This window comes from Papaver somniferum, chromosome 7, assembly GCF_003573695.1.
Source record: "Papaver somniferum cultivar HN1 chromosome 7, ASM357369v1, whole genome shotgun sequence".
Taxonomy (NCBI): domain Eukaryota; kingdom Viridiplantae; phylum Streptophyta; class Magnoliopsida; order Ranunculales; family Papaveraceae; genus Papaver; species Papaver somniferum.
The window spans coordinates 226,555,766-226,581,222 of NC_039364.1; the positions used below are offsets into that span (position 1 = coordinate 226,555,766).

Genomic DNA, 25,457 nt, shown 5'->3' on the forward strand with positions numbered 1-25,457 from the left:
TTTCAATTTCAGTCATTTAAGATGAAAATTAATTTTTATTATGATGTTACTTATTTTACTATAAAAAAATGATCAATATGGGTCCTCCCACCCGCCATCAGCGAGTGATGTACTGGACATGGATTTAAATCTAGCACCCGCCAATTTGATGGACTGGACATGGATATGGATGGACGCAAATCCACAGGTTCCACCCATTGCTCACTCCTAATTTTGGCCTTCTTCGTTAAAGAGTCGGCATACCTCAGTGATCCTTGTTCTATAGTTATAGTTAAAGTTGAGGCCCAAAAAACATTTACATCGTGATAGAAGGTGTTTCAAACAATACTTACGAGTTATCGGCAAAGAATTGATGTTAACGATTGATAAAAAATTGGTCCTGACGAATTTCGAGCTCAAATCACTGATATCATCACTCAATAATTTTACCACTATACTACTACTGTGAGATTGGTGTTACATTACTATCTAGGCTGCTTCAGCTTCTTCAAGGTGGCAATCATAGTTTTTAAAATCGTTCGATTCATGATACGAATTGCATATATAAATCGTTTTTCTGAGTCATATGAGTGGCTTCCTACCGGTGTTCCCACTTGATTGTTTTTGATGAGTAAGAGCGTCCACAGTGGGCGACCAAACCCAAATTTTTGGTCAAAAAACATGACGCAGTGGAACAGACTAAAGATCAAATTCCAGACTAAACCCAAATTTCGGACTATATTTGGTCTGGGACCAAGACCAAAACCAAATTTGGTCGAGCGGAGTTATAATGTCCTTTTGGAATGGGGCGGAGTTATAATGTTCGTATGGAGTGGGGCGAACAATTCATCAACCGCCCCATGAATAAGAAATAAAATTAAAAATTGGGCGAACATTTCAAATCCGCCTGAACAAACAAACAAAAAAAAAATATAATGGGGTGGACATTTCATCAACCGCCCCATGAATAAGAAAAAAACAGAAAAAGTGGGGCGAACATTTCAAATCCGCTCGATCAAATATAGTCGATCATCATAGTGTGACACCGCATACTAAACTCAAATTTGATCGTATTTTTTGATCTTTGATCTTTGGTTTTGATCGCACCATTGCAGTTGCTCTAACGAACTTCATTTATGGACCAAAGACCAAAACTAGGCATAAAAATCAACATATGATTCAATAATCAACCGCGACTCACGCTTTCACATACAATTCGATTTGTAAAATTGAAAAACGATTACGCGTTTCACCATTTCACAACCTTGGTGGCAAGTGGCAACACAAGATGGTCTTGACTAAATTATAAGAGTGAGCTTGAGTTAATCACAACCACTTTGTTGTGACTTGTGGTAGACCCAATAGAATTTCATTTTAAAAGCGTGTTGACTAATAGCTAAAATCTTCTGTAAAGTTATGTTCAGAGGATAGTATGCGAGTGCTAGGGATGACTTCAACAGTCAAACCTATGGAACTTGCTGGTTTTCTATACATGTACTCTGGGTCTACTCATGAGTTTGAACTTTCAAGCCTTAATGAGATGAGATTGTCTAAAGTCCTAGGGTGCCTGCCCTACTTTTATGTTGTGTTCCCATTGATACTACTCTCCAACTGAGCCAAAGGTACGATAGCCTGATTCACCTTTTCGGGTAACATTCCAGAAGGCTTACAAAATTACTTGAACGCAGTTACTGTTTTTCTTTTTCAGTAGCGGTTATAGTACAGGTGTTCAAAGTAAACCAGTATAGAACAAAAGGGTTGTTTGCTAACAATGTTACTTTTTACCTGCAACAATATAATGGCATAAATGGAGCTAATCGATGAGCAGGAATCCGCATTGAATTAATAACAAGGTGGGACAAGAGCTTGCAGGTTCAGTATTACAACGAGGAAAAATAAAAATATGAACAGTACCCCAAAAAATGAAAATGATACAAGAAGGAGAAATGAGACACATTCACAATTAATTGGGGCTTCATCCTTATTTTACTTACTATTCAAGAAGTTTCCCTATCATTCCAAGAGCTATATCACAGATTTGCACCAAATACTCTTCCCTACGTGCCATCTCAGGCGGATACGCTAACCCTGGAAACCTTCGGTACGCATTATGACAGCTATTTGGATAATCTTTAGCCGCAGTAACATCAACAAAAGCATAATCGAATGACATATTAGACAAATCCTGCAGAGATGATTGCAAAGCATCATTTGCATACGTGTATTTATCAGCACATTCCTTGAGAAGTTTCTTCATCACAACATCATTTGTGTTACTAAGCATCTGAGAAGACAAATAGGTAGATGTTCGAGTTGCATTACTCATTCCGATACCGATCATAATAACAGCAAGGCCTCTGATATCAGCTGTCAAACTTGAGGAATTTGATTTGAGAGAAGAGATGCATAGTTTGTTGTAATTTGTGGTTTTGCAAATATTACGGATGGAAGCTGAATCTCCAGTTGCAAATTGTTGATGGCGATAAGGTGCAGAAGAGAAATTTTGGGAGAGTAGAAGAAGAACAACAAGATGAAGAAAACTAAGTGAACCCATATCTTGGATAGGTTTACCTGCTGAACTGCTTTTGACATCATTACTAGTCTCTTACACAAATATATATAGGGATAAAATAAGTGTTTGACTCATAGTTGAGATGTGTTCAAACGTATTGGACAAAAAATCTGAAATCGCTGGACAAAAATTACAGCTACTACATTTTAACTTTCCCTTTGGCCTTATTCCTCGTTTAGATGATACGTAATAATGAGCTATTGTTTTGTAGCTTAGCTAACCCCATACTATGGAGTCACGGGTCACCAGTACAATGGATTTTCACAAACAGAGGTGTTCCCAAGTGGACTACTTGTGGTCCTTTGAAGAGATGAACCAGAATGGTTGGCTTGATTGTCAGTTGCAGTAAAAATAAAATAGATGCAGTAAGATGAATCGACAAGTCATATCAAAAGAAGGAAAGTAGAGATAATAATCACGTGGATGTAATTTGGAGACGTACAATTGAATGCAGCTTATGGGTTTGGCGACAACAAGTTATTGCACAGTGATGCTCATTTCATCATGAACAATCCACAGGATGAGTAATGGGTGACACCCTCACCAGAAACAACTGACTGAAAAACTAAGACCTCGTCACTGCAAGAGGTTTGATTTTGGACGACTAGAACTCGATCCAGGTTATTATATGCAAAATAAAAATAAGACTGAACAACTGTGAAGACTGTAGAGATTAACCTAAAAGAATAGCTTTATTTGGCATAATACATAACCTGAGAGAGTGGCTTTATTTGGCATACTACATAAAACGGCGAAGGTGACAATGCAACTCGCATTTGGCAGCAACCTTCTCTTTACAAACACACATATATGTGACGCTTATCCTTAATGAACACATGAGCTTTTTTATTAGGCTCTAACTTAACCAAATATCAACTTGAAACATTAGAACAAAGCAGTATCACCCATTTTTCGACTAAATACAAAAGATTGTGATCCGAAACTCCACATGAGTTAGTACTTACTGATTCCCAGATATGGGGCTGTCTCGTCCTCTTTTCAAATCATCCCATCCTCTTACCCATGGCTGCCCAGGTTTTGCTCGTGTGTCAGGGGAAGCATGATTTTCCAGGTTGCCCATGACCTTCTCACGAAGAGCAGAAAATACCTACAAATACAATACACTTGTAAAAATCTAGACCTTTAACTGCGCGCTAAGAAGAAAAAAAACTGTAAATAAAGAATTTACTCACTGGGTTACTATTCAAAGCTTCGGGTGGTTGTTCCTGGCTAGTGAGCCACTTCCACAGGTCTGGGTTCTCCTGTAGAATAAAAGAGAAATATGAAATGAAATTGAGAAAACAAGAGAGGCTGTCGGCCGAAAAGGAAAGGGAAACAAGAATTAAGAAAAAAGTTGACTAATGTAATACAGGGGCATGTGTGCATCATTATGAAAGCAGAAACCAAACAAATTGCAGCAAGTAACAGCAGATAACTAACGATCGCCCAGACTGAACATTATATGGAAGTTCCTTACAAAGTAGATTCGTGGAATGATGAGACCTAACCTCCTCCTTACGCACTCGTTAGACACGTTTAAAGTATTTTTGTAAGGCCTGTGAGATATATCCAGTGATTTGACCCCCTAACATAACTATATTTATGAACTGTTCATAAGAAACTAACAAAGCTTGTAACAATTTCATAGTGGAAATCACTCTATCAGTAATCAACAACTATTCTGTCTTAAAAAAGACCTTGAGGCTTGAGCATAAGCTCATTTTCCATACCTATTATCCCATCTAAATTACAAGGTTTCAAATACTCATTCTTATAATCTAATAAATATTGCTGCAAAAAAAAGTGAAATCATCTGAGTGAGGATTTATATTTGACTTTTCACACAAGTGTGCGGACAGTAGAACGAACCTAGCTTGGGCGAGGATTCCATAGTGTGCTGTGACTCCAGATAAGGGCGATTAAAAGACATATGGGAAGTACATTAAATTATGTGTATAAGCCGTAAAGACTTCCTAAGTTTAGTTAAAACGGATGTAAGCATGATCAAAAAAGTTCGGGAAGCTGTAAGCTTGCTCAAATGAAAGTATTATATTTGATTCAACAGTCGAGCCCAAATCAGACATTCAAAACTGAAAAAGAAGGTCTGACATCCTACAAACACCAAACTCTGAGAGAAAAAAAAAAAAAAAACCTAGCTGTTGTTAGAAATGATATATTGAGTAGTAGGTATATTTACCACGTCGAGAACATGGACAAGTGATTTAATACCAGACTCATCCATTGTAGAGATATTTTCCTCAACCCACTTCCCCAATACCAAGTCCAATTCTAAGAAACCCCTTTGCTTGCTTCGGTACAACAATCTAGAAAAACAAATAAATTTCAACGAAAGGTAAGACATTGATCATAAGCCTACTTCAAACCCAAGAGAGAAATTAAAAAAAAAAAAAAAAAAACCTATTAATAGTGCGCCTTTTGCTTTCTTCACTGGAAAGATCAAAAACACCACCAAACGACTGAAGATTCATAGAGAATCTATGAATTGAACCAAGCTGAGACCTACACAGAAAAATGGTTAGAGCTCGTAAGCCAAAGAATGGCTAAAAAACGAGAGGAGAAAAAAGCTAAATCAAAACAACAACAAGAACTCGTAAGTCTTAAATTTTGTACCTGAAACAAGATTGTGATTGAATATGGGTGTCCATCATCAAAGCCCTTGTGGAGGTCGTTAGCCTCGTCTTATTTGGCACTACCATTGTATTAAGAGTTTGTTTGAGAGTAGCAAGCAGAGCTCTTCTCATCGGCGCCATGGTTTTTTTAATAATATACTAGCTAATTGCTCTGGTAGCGCGTTCAATTAACGAAAACCTCTAAAATTTAATCACAGACAAATACACAGAATCAGCTTGAGTAATGGTAAGACCCTAATCAATCAATAAAATTCAACCCTAATTTCAAATCCCACTAGCTGCAGACATGTATCTTTATTCACAGTTCCACAACCCTAACTTTTGGTCCGAGATGAATCATGACCCGATGACATTACAATTATTTTTATTTTCCACTAAGGTTTCAAACACCTACTTAACAAAAGAAAGAACAATTGAAATAAGCTAGGCAAGATACAATCATTGGCGCTATTGAACCTCAACCTGACAACTACAAACCGAAACGTGTGCAGAATCACTGTAAAGAGGCCATAGAAGCTAGATGTAAGGGTGTCAACCGAGACTACTCTTCAAATTCTAAAGGATTCCTAAGCAATTAAGCACTGTAAGCTTCTATTCTTTAGCAAGCAATAAAAAGGTAGTTATTACATTTGATAATGTATTATTTTGTTTTAAATATGTATCTCAATTACCACGATGGTGTTATAGCATAATGCTTTCTAGAACAAATTCTTAAGTTTGTCAAAGAAGCAATAAGGTTGGAGAGTGCTATTGAAATCAAAGCAACTAATTATTTATCGAAACCTCAAAAAATGTCTGAACACAAAAGTCCAGTAGTATTTCGAAGTCGGGTGGGTGGGTGCACTTAAATCAGTCTGTCTGTAATGCCGACAGGCATAACAAACCTATTAGTTAATTCGAATTACTAGCTGTATTACATTTCTATTATGGATTCATTTACAGGTCTCATTTGTGAAAGCTGAATTTAGCACCTATATGTTGTGAAAACGTGCATTTCTACTTTCGTTGCTGGGTGTCATATATGCGTATGGAAAGACTACTGTTTGCCGACGTGCAACGCACGTGCACTCTACTTGTCGCTGTAAAGAGGCCATAGAAGCTAGATGTAAGGGTGTCAACCGAGACTACTCTTCAAATTCTAAAGGATTCCTAAGCAATTAAGCACTGTAAGCTTCTATTCTTTAGCAAGCTAGATGTAAGGGTGTCAACCATTTTTTTCCCGTCAGTTTATGATAATCACAATCTGAAGTATTAACAAGCAAAACAAGCAACCCGAATAAGCGATTACCACGAAGAAAACTTATCGAATCCACGATTTCAATCAAACCAAACAACAGCAAGAATCATATACGCAAAATACTTAGCAACCAATTCAAATCATACGAATTAAATAGAAGAGAAATGAAATGAAATGAAAATTAGGGTTTCACATCAAATAAAAACTCAAGAGAAAGAGAGAAATGACATACCAAGATGCCCGAGAATGATGTCGATAGCTATTCCGGTCTGATTATCTCCTTCAGGTATAAGATTTTGAAGCCCTCTGCTGGGTTTTGTGATGAATTGTGTTGGTTTTGGTTGGTAAATGCATTTGCTGCAAGCAGAAATAAGCGGTGGTTGGATAGGCTACGTGCGTCCTTTTTGCGCCGTGCCATTGACAATGAGAATAAAATTGGGACGCGAAATTTAGATTGGGCTTTGTGGTAAGCCCAACTACACTAACAACTACAGTTCGGATAGAAGGCAAGCTGTAGGAGCGCCGAATCAGCAAGGACGGAGCCACAGATTTGTTCCGCGGTGAAAGCAGGCCGCTTCAAAAAAAATTGAGCAGGTTTTGGCCTATTCTCACAAGTATGCGTGTGGAGCCACCAGCATGCAGCTTTGTACGAATTCAAACACTTAGCTCAATTATGGTTCGCTACAAGAAAGCAGCCAGTAAAAGGGTAACAACTCAAGTTTTTCGAACTTGCTTTGATTTATGTGGAAATTGTACTGACTTGATGAGTAGGTACCTTAACTTGTTTATTCAGTCAGTTATGAGTTAACTTGTTTTTATTGCACGGTTTTGTTGGAAAAAAATGGGTTTCACAAAGGATGAATGACACAGGGAAGAAAGTGTTGCACTCCAAAACTTTCAAGGCTTGTATAAATTTTTTTTAGACAAATATTTCTACCCTCCCAATAACAATTGGCGATTACAACAGGTATGCGAAATATTGCCTTCAGGATACAATGAAAGCCCTGCAACGAAAACTGAATTCAAGGTTTGTACCCCTTGATTCAATCAAGAACACACAAAGAGATTTCTGATTTCTGATGATGCTTTTTTTGAAACAGAGAAAACAGATTGATTTTTCTTATATGTTAAACGAAACTGGGAGAAGCTATTTATAAAGGGTTTTGCACCTGTTGGGAATAGGTTTTTATTCGCCAACAGGTTTCTATTCACGAAACGTCAGGTTCCTTCATCAACAGACATCAATGGTGTCTTTTGGATTCGAAATTTTCGAACAGGCTTTTATCGGCCAAATAAAACCGTCAGTTCAAAAAATTCTTCCGGGGACGTTGCCCCCTTGAAACCCCCACCAGGGGCGGTCTCCCCTGGACCCCCACGACCTGACCTGTCAGGTCGACCACAGCCTGGGGGGCGATGCCCCCCAGGACCCCCCTTTGGTTAGCGGCGTTGAAAATATTCCAACAGGTTTAGCTCCAGTTTTTCAAGTATGTGATGAGAACTGCAACCAACCACATGTTTACATGCAAACTGTATCGTATCGTATTTGTTGTAAATATGAAAAGGAGGCAAAGCTGGTGGATATGGAATTTACTTCTTCAAAAAAGGTATTGCGGCCACTTTAGGTACATTAGTGCTTTGTAGAAAATAAAAATCTTTGAAAAATATCAAAAGAAGTAGTATCTACTTTACTATTAAGCATGAGTTCAAAGTTGTACCGTTTCTTGAATCTGTGCTCTTGATTTCATAATCATCTTTTTTTCTTTTTTCTTGTCCTAATCTCTTATAAAGTACTGAAATTAAGAAAAGCACGATCATTCGATTCTAAAAAAAACTATCTTAATCAAATGTACCAACAACCAGTACTAGTTGTTTTCCATTCAAATCTTCAGACTATAAATTCAGAGCAATACTAACATCTATCTTGCACATAAACAACTACTCTGTCTGAGAGTTATACTAAACTTTCTTTCGTCTTCTATTTCGAATACACCTTGTAACCATGGAAGAGATTCTTGTGAGCGGTGCAACAGAAATCCTCAAAAAACTGGTGGGAGTGGTTTCTGAAGACATTGCTTTAGCTTGTTGGGATGTCAAAGATGACTTGAAGAAGCTTCAAAGTACCTCCGAAATGATTCTCGCTGTGATTGCCGACGCAGAGAAGAGGCAAGAAAAGGAACAACTTGTAAGACTTTGGTTGAGAAGGCTATTGCATATGATGCTGATGACGTGATTGATGAGTTCTCCTATGAGGACATGCGTCGCTGTGCTAAAAAGAATAGCTCAAAGCATAAGGTATTCAATCTCGCTTCCTCAAAACCGCCGTTTGCATTTCGCCTGAAAATGGCTCAAAAAATTAAAGCTATTAATAAAAGATTAGAAAAAATTACCCGAGATATGGATAGATTTCAGTTGGAATTTACTGCACGGGTTCCTGATAGTGAAAGTGCTGATCAACTGGACCGACAAGTCACATCCCACGTTCACGAGTCAGAAATTGTAGGAAGGAAGAATGATGAATCCCAAATAATAAAGCTTCTAACTATCAGTACCACAGCAGCAGCAGCAGCATCTTCTGTATATCCTGAAAAGGTGACCGTGATATCCATAGTAGGTATGGGGGGGCTGGGGAAGACGACACTTGCACAGCTCGTTTACAAAGACGAGTTGGTAAAGAAAGTGTTTGATCTAACCATGTGGGTTCATGTCTCGGAAATTTTTGATATCGAAATCCTCTTGGTAAACAGTATGGAGTCCATTACTCAAGCTAAGTTCCACAAGCTTTCAAATTTTCGTGTACTAGAGAATATGGTTCGAGAAAAATTAAACGGGAAGAAATATTTGTTAGTACTAGATGATTTATGGAATGATGATGCAGAGGAATGGGAGAGCCTCAAGTCTGTGTTGCACGTTGGTGCTCCGGGGAGTAAAATATTAATCACTACGCGTAGTTACCAAGTTGCTTCTGTGTTGTATTCCTCCGTATAATTTGAGTCGATTAGAAGATGGTGCATGTTGGTCTATTATTAAACAAAAAGCCTTTGCTCCCGGGGGGAGCATTTGATGCTCCAAAAATGTCAGATATCGGAAAACAAATTGCAAAAAAATGTTGTGGTTTACCACTTGCACCAAAGTTTCTTGGAAGTCTAATGCACTTGAAAAATCAAGAAAGTGATTGGATTTCGATTAGAGATGATGATATGTGGAATACTCCAGAGAGAAAACGAAAACTCCTTTCAATATTGAGATTGAGTTACAATAACTTGCCATCTCATTTGAAACAATGTTTCTCCTACTGCTCAATCTTTCCCAAGAATTGGGAGATTAGTAAAGAAACTCTGGTTCATCTTTGGATGGCAGAAGGATTTCTCAAGCAATCTAATATGAAGACGAAAAGATCAGTTGAAGACTTTGGACGTGATTATTTCGAGATTTCAAGAAGAACGACTTAGGCGACATTGAGACGTGCAAGATGCATGATCTTGCTAAAGATGTTCTTGGCGTAAATGAATTGGTGTCTCTTAAGGTTAGTAAGTTCAAAGATATTTCTGAAGTTCGGCGGTTACAATTACAGTTGGATGAAGATATGTCATCAACATCTCTGAAATGCTTAAGGAATGCGAAGAAGCTGCGAACAATTTTTATCTCTCAAGGTTCAAGCCTGGATCCTTCTATATTCTCAAGAAATGATCACTTGCGTATCTTGCATGTGGGTTTTTCACCAAATTTTCCAAAATGGCCTTCTTTAAGCTCACATTTACGGTACCTCCGTCTTACCTCTCTTGATCTTAGGGAAGCAGTGAATGATCAGTCCGTCAGTAAACTTTACGATCTGGAGACATTGGTATTGACCAACATCTATAGTGTTCAAAATGTTCTTACAAACATCCATTCTTTACAAAAATTAAGATATCTTGAACTCTCATCCACGGACATGGAAGAACTGCCTGATTCTGTCACCAGGCTTTGTAATTTGCAAACATTGGATCTCAATAATTGCGAACTAAAAGTCATTCCTAATTCCATCTCCAGTTTGAAAATTTTAAGATTTCTAAATTTGTCAGGCAACCCCTTTGAAGAGTTTCCTCTTTCTATCCTCACCCTTTCCAACTTGCAAACATTAGACGTCAACGCCTGCAAAAATTTAAGAGCCTTACCAGAATATGTGGCGGCTCTTGCTAATTTGGAGATATTTCATTTCAAAAACTGCCCATTACTTACAGCATTGCCAGAGGATTTTGGAGCTTTGACTCAGTTAAGGTCCCTGGACTTAGAAGGTACTGGGATCAAAGTGTTGCCTGAGTCTTGTGCCAGCCTCAACAATATTGTGTTTGTGCATCTTTTTGAGTGTGAGCCTCCCAAACATATAAAAAACTGGACAAAACTTAGAAAGATTCACTTTTACGGGAGAGGATCGACAATGTTGGGTGTAGGGAAACTAGCTTTTCTTCAAGAATTGAAGTACTCAGTGCCAAAACAACTAGCAAATGAACCTGAATGTAACGTTAGTATTCAAGAGTTAAGAAACCTGAACTTTCTTGAGGCGTTAGGTATTGTGAATCTTCAGAACGTGAAAAACCCAGTAGATGCTGAGAGAGTGTTAAATTTTGATATGTAGATCAAAACTAACATGGATATCATTGATTTGACAAACAATAAAATTATTAATCAATGATAAAATAAAGAAAACACAAATAAATTGAACTACATACCAAAATGATAATGGAGACAACGATATTACGTGGTTCGGTCATCTCGACCTACATCCACGGAGAAACCCATAAGGGTGAATTATATTGATGATCGTCAGAACATTCTGAGATAGTTTTACAGTTACATATGTACTCTATTTATAGAGTTGAGAAGATGAAAAATATATTCCTAATTAATATCAGAATATACTTATCTAGGAAATTAAAAGATTACACATATCTTCTAGATGTTTGATTTATTCTTCAGGTGCGCACACGCTCACTGCACATGATCACTCCAATATACGTGTCACATATTCCAATACCCCCCTCAAGTTGGACACGAAAAACTTTTGAAGTGTTCAACTTGACAATCTCTTGAGAATAATCTTGTAACATAAACTTCATTTCTTACTGCAGGCACTTGAACTTCAATTACAACGACATTTGAATAAACTCGCGAGACACAGTAAATGAAGCATCAAAATGATCTTCATAGAAGACTTCGTAGCAGCAGGATACGTACACTTGTGTAAAACGAACGATGTGTAACAAACAGTCTTCCATATAGACTTTAACTGGTTGATGTTTTCGAGGGGGGAAATGTTATCAGAAATGGAAGAATTCATCTTTAATTAACATTGATAAAGATGGAAAACAGATCGATATTATGGATTCCGAAATATGGAAAATATTTGATTAGAAAGAAAATATTTTGATGGAAAATGTTATTCCAATATTGGATTGCGTGCCATATATTATGAAAAATGTTTTCAGATTTATGGAAAATATTTGATTACCGAAAATGGCAAGATATTTAAAATGGGAAACATCATTCTATTTGGTTGAATATTCTTAATGACAAGAATGAAACATCTTTGATAAACAATAAAGATGCAGAGAATAAAATGGTGAAATCCATAAAGCTCATAAATATTGGAGCAAGATGGGAACCATATGGACTGAGACAAAAAGTCTAAGAAAATAGATTCTGATTAAACCTCATGAACACAAAAGATGTAGTGATCAAGAAGTTGTATTTGATTTACATCATAAATGATAACATAGAGTCAAAAACTCGGATAAGAAAAAAAATGGAGGGAAACAAGGAAGTTTGTTTCATGCTTAACAGGATTAATTGGCAGAAATTCAAAATGAATTTTCGAATTGAATCAAATGAGATCAATTTGACTGATTAAGCGAAAGTGTCGAATGAACATGGCACAAAGATAACAAATGCAGTTTACTGCATGGAATGAGCCTTGTCAACAAATAACAAGATATATATAACATGATTTTTATAGAAATCGTCTAAATTGAGAAACATATATAGACGTGAAAGATAGTTTTCTGGAATGAAACTAATTTTGGAAATGAAATCCAAAAAGACGTTTATCATTTGGAAAGGAAAATATTTTCTTAAAACATATTTACTAAATGAAAATTCGATATATTTTCGGAATTGAATTGCATTGAATGTCCTCCACAAAAGGAAGGAACAGAAAATTGAGAAAATGGTAAACATTGTTGACGAGTTCACGCTGATGTGATACAGTGAACAGAAATATGCCGGATATGGCAGAAAGATCTCCGGTTAGCTCATGCGAACCGATTTTGAAGCATAAATCCTTTATTTTGGATATGATATAAGGACATCAAATGAAAAAATCTCTTGTGATCCAGTACAACGATAAAAAAAGTTGATTTGAGATACATCTTTTGATGGAAGGACAAATTTTCATAAACCATGGACATGGTGATATGAGCCTGACGTAAGAACCAAGTCTTGGACGTGAATAAACAGAACAATATTATTCACAAGCATAATAGGTTTAGAATGAGTCATATGATAGGAACCCAAATAAACCGAGCTAAAAGTCATCAATAGAGAAAGATATTACTCTTGGAGACTAACAAGAGCATATTGATGAAACCAGATCAGACACAAGAAAAACAAATATTGAAAATTTGTTAAAGATTAAAACCTGATTTTCTTTATATCTGGAACTAAAAAGATTTATATAAAGACCAAAATTTTGACGATGAAAACTTGGATCGGTCTTGCAGATATCAAATCGAAAACGGAAATAATAGAGATTTTCAAAATTGAAAAAATTAGAAAGCGGAAGCGATTGGATCGAGAGCATTTCTGCTCTGATACCATGTTAAATTTTGATATGTAGATCAAAACTAACATGGATATCATTGATTTGACAAACAATAAAATTATTAATCAATGATAAAATAAAGAAAACATAAAGAAATTGAACTACATACCAAAATGATAATGGAGACAACGATATTACGTGGTTCGGTCATCTCGACCTACATCCACGGAGAAACCCATAAGGGTGAATTATATTGATGATCGTCAGAACATTCTGAGATAGTTTTACAGTTACGTATGTACTCTATTTATAGAGTTGAGAAGATGAAAAATATATTCCTAATTAATATCAGAATATACTTATCTAGGAAATTAAAAGATTACACATATCTTCTAGATGTTTGATTTATTCTTCAGGTGCGCACACGCTCACTGCACATGATCACTCCAATATACGTGCCATATATTCCAATAGAGAGCCAACTTGAAGGGAAAACAAAATCTTCTCGGATTGGTACTTGATTGGGATAATATAGAAGAAGAGTTGGGCATCCGGTGGTGGGATCGGAAATCGTGTAATTTTCAAGTATTTGAAGCTCTCCAACCTCCCACTAGTTTGAAAAGGTTGCAGATTCATAACTTCATAGGGTGTGATCTTCCCACGTGGATGTGCATTCCACATGGTCTTCTAGAATTGGAATATATGGATCTTATAGATTGCAGAAGAATTAAACAACTTCCAACATCTATTGGGCAGCTCCCAAGCCTCAAGCGTCTTGAACTTACAGGAATGTCTTTAAAGAGTTTAGATATTGGCGGATTTCCTTCCTTATTTAAGCTCGATCTCACTGAAATGTTTCTTCTAGAAGAATTTCCTTACTCATATCCTTGTCTTCAGGGTCTGAGGATTAGTGGGTGCAAGAATTTAACAGAAATCCCTTCATTTCCTGCGCTGATGAAACTGGTATTAGAGAAGATCGATCACAAGTTGGTGCGCTCAGTTGGAAGAAGCCAGACATCTCTGACAAAACTGTTTTTGGGTGATATTGAGGAGCTTACTTTCTTTCCAACAAGCATACTCCAAAAAAATTGCAATCTTCAACGTCTTCTAATTGTAGGGTGTAATCAGTTTAAAGATTTTGGTGTAAATGATGATGACAATGAGAAAGTGGTTGATATGCATGGAAATAAACTCTACAGTAGCTCTCTTCAGCATTTGGAATTCAATAATTGCCCGGTTCTTGAGGTTCTTCCTGACTTGCCAGGATTGACTTCTCTTCAGAAATTGTATTTCATTGATTGCCCAGTTCTTGAGGTTCTTCCAGATTTACGAGCATGCACTTCTCTTCAACAGTTACTCATCTTCAATTGCCCAAATGTGAAAGAGTCTTTAACTTATGATCTCAGATCTCTTTCATTTCTTAAGGAATTGTATGTAGATTTTATTCAAAGAGACGAGCATCGAGGAGATCCAACTGTTCACACAGACTTGATTAATTTGCTGCGGTAAAAGGTAGTAGTCAGATAAGGTTGCCCCTTATCATTTAACAGTGTGTACATTTATCTTTACCTGTAATAACTGTTATTTGTTCTGCAGAATAGTCCTTTCTTCACCTCCTATTATTTCCAGCATGTCATGTGTTGTCTCTTATATAAGACTGTAACCTCTCTTGTTTGGCAGTGAGAATCTTTTACTTTCGCCTGAATAATTCACTATGGTGTCAGAACTTTTTCTCTGAATATATCTCTTCTAATCTTTCTTTTCTTCCGTTGTTTTCTTGAAATCTTGATTAGATAATTTCAGTCAATAATGGAACATCCGACCTCCAATGTGACCACAAATGTTCTGATTCATCAATTAACAAACATTGTTACGCTGAAACTGAAAGAAGAAAATTTCTTGATCTGGAAATCTCTTATGATTCTTGTTTTTCGTAGATTCAAACTGATGAAGTTCTTGGATGGATTATATCGATGCCCAGTTCAGTTTACATCTCGTACTAATCAGAATAGTAGCGTTAAAAATCCTCTTTACACTGATTGGATGGATCGAAGACGCAACAATCATGATGTGGATCAACTCGACTATCTCAGATACAGTAATTTCTTACTTTGTAAGTTATGATTCTTCTTTTGATCTATGGAAGGCTATTGAAAATCGTTTTTATCGTATCTCTTCAACTCACTCGATTCAGTTACGTACAAGATTGATATCGATCAAACAAGGTGATAAATCTGTACCAACTCTTCTTAATGAAATTAAATTTCTTGCTGATCAGTTAGCTGTTGCTGGATATATAGTCTCGGATAATGAATTGGTGGTTGTCACAATATCTGCTTTAAATCCTAAGTATAGATCATTTGTTACTTCTATTAGGGTAAGAAATCCTCTTGTGACTAGCATTGAGTTACAAAACTTATTGTTAAGTGAAGAACTTCTTGTTACTGAACGCAATAAATCTTTAATTCAAGAATCATCAAATAGAGCATTTGCAGTTCAGTGGAATAATCCTAGGTTTCATGGTAGAGGTGGAAATCGAGGTTACTTCAGAGGTGGTAGATCTAATAATTTTCAATCTAGAAGAAATTCATATTTTAATAATAGTTTTGGTGGAGGTTCTGATATTCTACCAACTCCTTCTCATCCTTCAACAATGCCACCTCCTAATTTGTATCTTGAAAACAAACCTATATGCTAAATCTGTCATGAGTATGGTCACTCTGTAGATGAGTGTCGGAATAGGTTGAATGTTTCATATCAAGGCAGAGCACCTCCAAGAAACATTCATACAATGACGGCTTCTGCAAATATTTTTGGTGAAAACCCTTGGTATATGGATTCTAGTGCTAATAATCACCTTATAGCTGATGCTCATAATCTTGATACTCCTGCTGCTTTTACTGGTGTTGAACTAATCACTACTGCTAAAGGTGAAGGTATGCAAATTCTTCAACATTGTAATTCTACTATTTCTTTCTCAAATAATATATTTCTTCTTTATAATACAAAATTATTAAGGTATATTAATTATATGTCTCTAGTTTTAATACACTACAAATATATCCTTATACAACAACAAATATATCCCTACTTTTTAATAACTTTATCTATTTAAAATTGGATTACCTTAATACCCTCACCCATATAATATTTTTATTACACTACCACTTCACTCGCACCACCACCGCCATTCCACCACCACTAGCACCACCACCACCAACATTCAAGTACAATTTCACCACCATCATTAAACGACCACCACCTACCAACCGCCACCACCACTAATATTCCACCACCACTCCGTCACCACCACCAGTCCGCCACCACCACTAGTCCGCCGCCGCCACCACCACCACCACTAATCCGTCGCCGCCACCTCCACTTGCCCGCCGCCGCCACCACCGACGTTGCCACCAATCCACCCTCGTTGCCACCGCCGCCATCACCACCTCCACCATCGCCACCACCACTGGTTCAGATATTTTTGTATCAACAACAGTAGTTGATCCAAATAAAAATAGAATCAACAGTAGAAGTTGATCCAATTTATGATCCACAACAGTAGTTGATCCAAAAAAAAAGGATCAATAGTAAAAGTTTATCCAATTTAGGGGATCAACAATAGTAGTTGATCCCCTAAATTGGATCAACAATGAAAGTTGATCCATGTAAATGGAATCAACAACCAAAGTTTGACACAAAAAATTGACATACGAATAAGTGAACTTGGCGTGAGTCAAACACGCATCATCTGACTTGGAGTCAGTCATGCTACCATTGCACCACAAATTCAACATTTGAAGAACTTTACATGATTTAAACTACAAGCATGATTATACTAGTCCAAGGAAATGTTGTCAATAATAGTAGTTGATTGGATCAACAACGGTAGTTGATCGGATCAAAAATAGGGTCAACAACAGGAGTTGATCCATTTATGGGATCAACAATAGTAGTTGATCCCATAAAAAATGGTGTCAACTATAGGAGTTGATCCCATAAATGGTTGATATCATGCGTTATTGGTAATTTCAGTACCTGATACATACATAATTCCCAATGTAGTAGTCCCCAAATCTTCTCCTGAAACCAAAATAGTTGCAAAATAAGCCAATCCCAATTGTTGATTCTACCATCCCAACAAAATCCACCACCGGCACCTTCACAACCACCAACACCATCATCCACACTACAACATCATCCATCACTATATCAACAACTACCACTACCACCACAACATCCACCAACTACAACATCCAAAAACTAGAAAAATTCACTATATACCGACATATAATCAGAAACCAGACCATTAATAGAAATTAATTATGTACATACATCCTGCACCACCGTCGCCACCAGAACCACCACCGCCGCTACCATTATCATCATTACTTCTCTCTTCGTAATTCCATATTCCCTGTAATTCCTACACATTCATCTAATCATTTTAATCACAATCCATTAGAAGCATCAGAAGCTTCAGATTCGAACATACCCATTAATTCTCAGCAACAATAGGTTCATCATCTCCAGCATATCCCGTTGATTCACACACCATAACCATCTCGAAATTCAATTGACCTCGCATGTATCTCTGTGTATCAGTCTTGGCTACAATTTGTTTCTCTAGTTCTACTTCAATCTTCAAACACTCACACTACAACAATACCCATTATGCCTTCTTCTTTCTCGTTCGAATCGCATACTTTGCTCAAAACTTTATTTCAAAACCTAAAAAATCAGATCTCGATTTCTTTGGATATGATTTTAAAAATCAATTATAGAAGAAGAAGAAGAAGGTTTCATCTGTTATTGATACTTCTCGATTGTCGGTGGTGAAGGTGGGAGAATTTGCAAAGGTGGTGACGATGGAGATGATGGTGGTGGTGGTGGTGGAGCAATGGAGATGGATGGTTCGCTGCTAATTAGAAATAAAGAAGGAGAAGGGGAAGTAAGTAGGGATAGATAAAAACGATAGATAAGAGGGAAACTTTGGAATACATAAAAACCTTAATGAACCTTGATGGTCTAAGGGATGAAGAAGGACATATTTATTGTGTGCTGAAGATATTTGTGAAGCTCATCAAAACAAAGGATATTTGTATAATTCCCACAATTTATTAGAGATAATCATTGTTCTCTAACCTTTATCTCATCTTATTTTCATATCAAGGACCTCATTTTTTAGAGCATAACTCGGTTGAACTCACCAAGCATTGGTGAGTCGCTTAGTTAAATACTAGACTCAACTTCGTTTAGGTTAGACTAGAAAGACTAGGAATGTTGAGACATACAAGTATCACTCTGAAGACCTGAAGAATGAGAAGAAGTAACGAACTACAACGACGACATCATCCTTCCATTTGAGGTTAGTAATATTGACTTGAACTTGTTTCATTCCTAACGTATCTTTCAAGTCATGCTATATTGAAAACTTAACATGCGAAGCTGTATATACTGTATATATTGTATATAACACTCTAGTGGAAGATATGATCATATAATAGTATGGTCATAGTATAAAGGAATTATACTACAAAGTATAACGCTTATCTTTTGAACTTTGTGGATGTGACATCGACATATCTTAGTTTCAGTCAACAATGGAAAATTCAACCTCCAATTCGATCACAAATGTTCGAACCCATCAATTAACAAACATTGTTATGCTGAAACTTAAAGAAGATAATTTCTTGATCTTGAAATCTCTTATGATTCCTGCTATTCATAGATTCAAAGTGATGAATTTCTTGGATGGATCACATCAATGTCCAGTTCAGTTTACATCTCGTACTAATCATAATAATGGCGTTGAAAATCCTCTCTACACTGATTAGATGGATGAAGACGCAACAATCATAATGTGGATCATCTCGACTATCTCAGATACAATAATTTCTTACTTTGTAGGTTATAATTATTCTTTTGATCTATGAAAAGCTATTGAAGATTATTTTTCTGGTGTCTCTTCAACTCACTCGATTCAGTTATGTACAAGATTGATGTTGATCAAACAAGGTGATAAATCTGTACCAACTCTTCTTATTAAAATTAAATTTTTTACTGATCAATTAGTTGTTGTTGTATCTATAATCTCAGATAATGAATTAGTGGTTGTCACATTATAATTTAAGTCCTCAGTATAAATAATTTTATACTTGTATTAGGATAAGAAATCCTCGTGTGACTAGTATTGAGTTACAAAACTTATTTTTAAGTGAAAAACTTGTTGTTACTGAGCATAATAAATCTTTAATTCAAGGATCATCAAATAGAACATTTGCAGCTCAATAGAATAATCTTTAAGAAACTACTATATCTGAGATAGTCGAGTTGAACTTGAAGAATTTTATATTTTAATAATAGTTTTAGTAGAGCCCAAAACGAGACTAATTTTTTTTATTATTTTAACGAAAAATAGTTTTATATAGGTTATGGTATTTAACCAAGTCCTTATCATCCTTCAACAAGTCCACTTCCTAATTTGTATCTTGAAGAAAAACCTATATGCCAAATCTGTCACGAGTATGGTCATTTTGCAGATGAGTGTCGGAATAGGTTGAATGTTTCATATCAAAGCAGGGCACCTCCAAGAAACATTCATGCAATGATGGCTTCTGCAAATATTTTTTGTGAGAACCCTTGGTATATGGATTCTGGCGATAATAATCACCTTATAGATGATGCTCATAATCTTGATACTTCTGATGATTTTTCTGGTACTGAACAAATCATTACTACTGATGATGAAGCTATGCAAATTCTTTATCACGGTAATTCTACTCTTTCTTGCTCAAATAAGAAATTTCTGCTTCATAACATTTTACATGTTCCAAAAGATGCTCTTTTTTTTCAAATTGGAAATATATTAAAGAAGGGTAATAAGAGGGGTTGGCAACACTATTTACAAAAAGAGTAGAGCCATCTAATGGGTAAGTAGTGGGAGAGTTCCTTGCATTATATTTATCTACTTCTAAAGCATTGGAAATGCAAGAGAGGGGGATAAGATCCCTACAATGAAAATGTTTTGCTTCTATTGCCAAAATGTCTGCTAGACTATTTGCTATTCTAGAGACTGGGGAAAAACCTAGAAAATTTTGACAATTTTTGACTACCAATTTTTCTTATTCCAAAGTTGCTTGGTTTGTACAGGAGATGGATCACTGGATTCCATTGAGATAGTCAAAAAGATTCTTGCAATCGCCTTCTATACTTAAGTTAGAAAGATTAAGCTCCTTCGCCCATTTTATTGCTTGTAGAAGACCTACTGCCTATGCTTCTTCCGAGGATGTTGTTCTTGATGGTCCAGCTCTTCCTTGAACAAATTCACCTATTTCATTTCTAAGAATTAAGGTAAATCCTGAGGGATCGTTTATAGAAAAACTCTGGTACATCGTTCCTTCTAGAGGAACCAGATTTTTGTAGGAATAGTCTCTAGGGGGATTATGCGATTAGGATTTTTCAACCAAGAATCACAAAGATCTAAAAAGGAAAGAGTATTATCCTAGTTGTAGTTTACAGAGTTTGGAGCTAGAGCCTAGACAGAATTGGCATAACTACAGTGAAAGAAAATATATTTTATTGTTTCGTGATCTTCATGGCCGACAATACATTTTCGGGAGATATATCTGCGAAATTTGTATAACTTAGAATTGGTTGAGACAACATTTTGTAGGAATTTCCAAGTAAGAATTTTGATTCTTTGGGATACCAAAAAGATCCTGGCATATTCGGATTGTTTGAATTTATTCGATTTGCATCAAGGTAGTCAATATCGGTTGTACAGGCTGATATTACAGGTTTTTATCGGGTACCGGAAAATACCTATACGATATTAAAAATATTGGCGATACAAAGATGGAACGATATTATCGGTCATAAAGACCGGTACAGACCGATATATCGGTTTTAGTGAATAAATTTTCCATCAATATCCATCTAGTCTTTACAAACAAGTACAACGTCAATTGGAGAAGGTAAAAAGTTCTAACATACTTATACACCAATAATATCGGTTTTAGTGAATAAATTTTCCTTCAATATGCATCTAGTCTTTACAAACAAGTACAATGTCAATTGGAGAAGGTAAAAAGTCCTAATATATTTATGATATAAAATCAACGACTATATGGTAGGATATAAGATGGAAATCATATTTCGATTGAAAGGCAGGAAAATGTAAAATATAAAAGTGAAGGATAATAAGAAAGATTTACCTGCATAACGGGACAACAATCACAACGCTGGCTAATAAACCATCTTATATTTTGGAAATTTGAGATATATGCATGATTCTTATTATCTTTTTTACTGTGATTTTATGAATATTTAAAATTCTAACTCTAATGATGTATCACCGATAAAAACTGATATTATCTTTTGTATAAGTGTATCAAACCCGGTCTACACAAGACCGATACGCGATATTAACTCCCTTGATTTGCATTTAGCTTAGCATACATGGATTTGAATGTGAACTCTCCTGAGTTAGTAAAAACTATCTTGGCTTGTATGGTCTGATAGTGTGAGTCCTGTCTGGGAAGATCTTAATATTTTTTCCATCTATCCGGGTGTTGAACATCGAAACTTCTTACTAAAAAACTCCTGATTTTTTAAAATTTATAAGTTGGCCTGAGGCTTTACTGAAAATGTTTATAGTATGCAAGATGTTTTTACATTCTTTTAGGTCAGCTTTAATGAAAAGAAGGCAGACATCAGCAAAGAACAAATTGGAGATAAGACTATTTTTCGGTGTGATTTGGATCCATGAATAAGTTTTTCGGATCCATGAGTTAGGAGTAATATAGAGAAAATTTCCATAAAGATTATAACAAGGTAGGGATAGAGGGGGTATCCTTGTCTAAGACCCCTAGTGGGCTTAAAATAGTCTTCAGGTGAACTATTAAGAAGAACAACTATAGAGGAGGTAGACATACATTGATTTATTAAGTTACTGAATGAAGGGATAAAACCAAAAGTTTTTAGATCTGCTAGGAGGAAATCTCAGTTAACTTTGTCAAAGGCATTGGACATATCTAATTTTATTCCCAAGCCACCTGTTTTTGCTTTTTTCTTTTTAAAGGAGTGAATAATTCATGTGCAACTACTATATTTCATGTTCCAAAAGATATTCATAATCTCATTTATGTTAGAGAATTGCTCGGTCGAACTCTCATGCGTTGCTATCTCAAGCATGTTTTTCAATATTAGTGATCAAAACTATATGTCTTGATTTCTAGTATACTTATGACTAAGTCTCGGTCTAGGATAGTTACGAATAGTTGAGCTCCAAACTCCATGGTGATTATCTTGCAAAGACGAAGAACTACTCAAGGAACCAGTGGAACTTCATCCGGCCAAAAGGTATGTGGAGACTTGAACTCATCTTGTCACTCAAAAGTATATCTACTCTATCTCCTACTCTTGAGACAAAAGTCGTATAAGTATGATAGTTTTCATATATACACATTTGCTATTTCGATCCGAGTTTACTCACCTATCTTTTTCTCGAAATACGTGTTGGTAAGCTTTTGCTTTAACCATCTTCATCTTTACCCGTGACGAAAGTCATGATGACGTTTCAATCTTGAAAATAACTTTGATGACGATAGTCGATTCTTTATGTCTAACGACTGTTATAACATTATAGAAGAATGTTTCAACGATTGAAATGTAGAGTTGAGAATATGTAACCACCTATAGATGTAAGCATACAGTGTGTTCGCACATTATAGTATAAATCCATGTGTCGGAAACCAAGTGTGTACATATGTGTGCATGTTGTATTGGTGAAGGAGACAGGTTGGGTACGCGTACGGGCGGAAATTCACGTCTGTGAAATTCTGCTGAGTTTGAAGTTTACGAACTCAAAAACCAGTCACCTTAGGTAGGCGTACCCGTACGCGTACTGGAGGAACTTTTTCACCCGAAAAAGTCTGCTGAGTTTGGAAATTAAAACCAACTCAAAATCCGGTAGCTAAGGTACGCATACCCGTACGCGTACCCAAGCTAGTTATTTCTCAAATCGGTAGTTCGTGGACTTAAAATAATAAATTATAAGGAATGCAATCTTTGCAAACCATGGGTATATTGTTCATGAATTGATTCAAATGAATCAAACCGATATTTTTTCAATTGTGTCTATGTATAAAGACCTACCTAAGCAATTGAACAACTCTTGAACTATTTCTTATGAGTCATTTGAACTAGTTATGAGAAAGATGAATATGGTTAATATGAAAGCACTCATATGGCTAACCATTGGTCAACCATTTGTGAACCAACCAATGTACACGTTTAAGTACGGTTACTCAAACCTAAATGAATACATTTCATTTGTGTGTGACAAGCTAAGTTTCGATCTAACGGTTGAAATATATTAGCTTGGATAAATCAGGTTTTTCATCTAACGGTGATTATTGAATGCTTTTTTACCAAGGTAACTTAGATTGCAAACCCTGATTTGAAAACTATATAACGAGACGTCTAACAACTGTGCAAAACTAATTCCCACACCTCCTGTGTGATACTAGTTGGTTTGCTAGAGTCGATTCTCCTTTAATCGTAGGTTTCTTCTCGAGACCCTGTCAATATTGAAAGACTTCATTGGGATTGTGAAGCCAGACGAAACTACTTATCTTGTAGTTGAGCGATCTGATCTTGCCATTTTCTATCGTACGAGTTCAATTGAATAATTGACTTGAGATTATATCTCCGATAGGGCAAGATAAAAAGAAATCACAAACATCTTCGTCTCATCGTTTGTGATTCCACAATATCTAGTTTCGCTACCATACGATTTAGATTATTATGAAGTGATTGATAATACTAGGCTGTTCTTCGGGAATATAAGTCTGGTTTATCAATTGATTCTTGTTCACCTTGATTTTTATCAAAAGACAGAACAAAACTTTTAGGTTTCTCTGTGGGAGACAGATTTATCTATCCTTGTAGACTTTTCTGTGTGATACAGATTTGTTTATTAAAGTCTTCGACTTTGGGTCGTAGCAACTCTTGGTTGTGGGTGAGATCAGCTAAGGGAATTAAGTGCGTAGTATAATGCTGGGATCAGAGACGTAAGGATCGCAAGTGTACCTTGAATCAGTGTGAGATTGATTAGGGTTCAACTACAGTCCAGTCCGAAGTTCATTGGTAGTAGGCTAGTGTCTGTAGCGGCTTAATAAAGTGTGGTGTTCAAATCTGGACTAGGTCCTGGGGTTTTTCTGTATTTGCAGTTTTTCTCGTTAACAAAATTCTGGTGTCTGTGTTATTTCTTTTTCGCATTATATTTTGTTATATAATTGAAATATCACAGGTTGTGCGTTGAATCGATCAATTGGTAAATCCAACCTTTGGTTGTTGATTGAAATTGATTGATCCTTGAACATTGGTCTTTGGTACCGTTCAAGTTACTTCTCTTATATTCAATCGGGCTCGCAAATTCCTATTTGCTGATTGCGGATTGAATTGAGAGATAGAGATACAAAACTCTTTGATATACTTTTCTCTAGATTGAGTCTGACTGTCTAGTTGGTTCTCTTGAAAGTATATTGGAGTTTGTCTATTCAGATTGCCAAATGAAATATTGAGTGTGGTTGTTAGACCCCCGCTTTTTCAATTGGTATCAGAGCAGGAAAACACGTTAAAAGCTCATAAGTCTGTGTTTGTAGCGATCTGAATATGGAAAAAAGTGCTATCTCCATAAACGTACCACCAGTCTTCGATGGCTCAAATTACTTATGGTGGAAAATTGCTATGTGTGCCTTTCTTCAATCGCGTGATTTTCAATCATGGGTTTATGTTGTTAATGGCTATAATCCTCTGGTTGTTGCAAAAGGCGATGAAACTGTTTCAAAGGATATTGGTGCATACGAACTTGCCGAGATTCTCGCTGCAAAGAAAAATTCTGACGGGTTAAATGCTATCATCCATGTCATTACCCCAGATCTTCAGCACCATGTGACTACGTGCACTCGGTCAAAAGATGTTTGGGATATCTTAGAAACCGTATTTGAAGGGAATATCTCTGAAAAGGAAGCTAGGCTGCAAAACCTAAATTCTGATTGGGAAAACCTTCGTATGGCATATGAAGATACATTTGATGAGTTTAATCACAAAGTGTCTGAAATTGTTAATGCATCTTTTGCATTGGGTAAGACTATTCCTGAAAAAGGACATTGTGATGAAAATATCAGATTGCTGCCATCCAGATATGATTCTAAG

At 36.2% G+C, this 25,457-nt stretch overlaps 3 protein-coding genes across 3 annotated transcripts; 1 reads left to right on the top strand and 2 right to left on the bottom strand.

The window, feature by feature from the left end:
• Positions 1-1,800: 1,800 nt before the first annotated feature.
• On the bottom strand, positions 1,801-2,580 carry LOC113293436 (cell wall / vacuolar inhibitor of fructosidase 2-like). Its single transcript, XM_026542071.1, has one exon. The coding sequence runs from the start codon at positions 2,531-2,533 to the stop codon at positions 1,973-1,975; it is 561 nt and encodes a 186-aa protein (XP_026397856.1). The 5' UTR covers positions 2,534-2,580; the 3' UTR covers positions 1,801-1,972.
• Positions 2,581-3,193: 613 nt separating this feature from the next.
• LOC113299712 (succinate dehydrogenase assembly factor 2, mitochondrial-like) lies at positions 3,194-6,824 on the bottom strand. Its single transcript, XM_026548786.1, has 6 exons — positions 6,672-6,824; positions 5,183-5,380; positions 4,970-5,071; positions 4,749-4,875; positions 3,745-3,813; positions 3,194-3,659 (listed from the first exon to the last, which is right to left on the bottom strand). Exons 2-6 carry the CDS (start codon positions 5,320-5,322, stop codon positions 3,513-3,515), a joined length of 585 nt encoding a protein of 194 aa, XP_026404571.1. The 5' UTR covers positions 5,323-5,380; positions 6,672-6,824; the 3' UTR covers positions 3,194-3,512.
• A 3,084-nt stretch (positions 6,825-9,908) lies between these two features.
• On the top strand, positions 9,909-11,054 carry LOC113296049 (leucine-rich repeat-containing protein 1-like). The gene has a single exon (XM_026544388.1). It carries the CDS (start codon positions 9,909-9,911, stop codon positions 11,052-11,054), a length of 1,146 nt encoding a protein of 381 aa, XP_026400173.1.
• Positions 11,055-25,457: the final 14,403 nt, after the last annotated feature.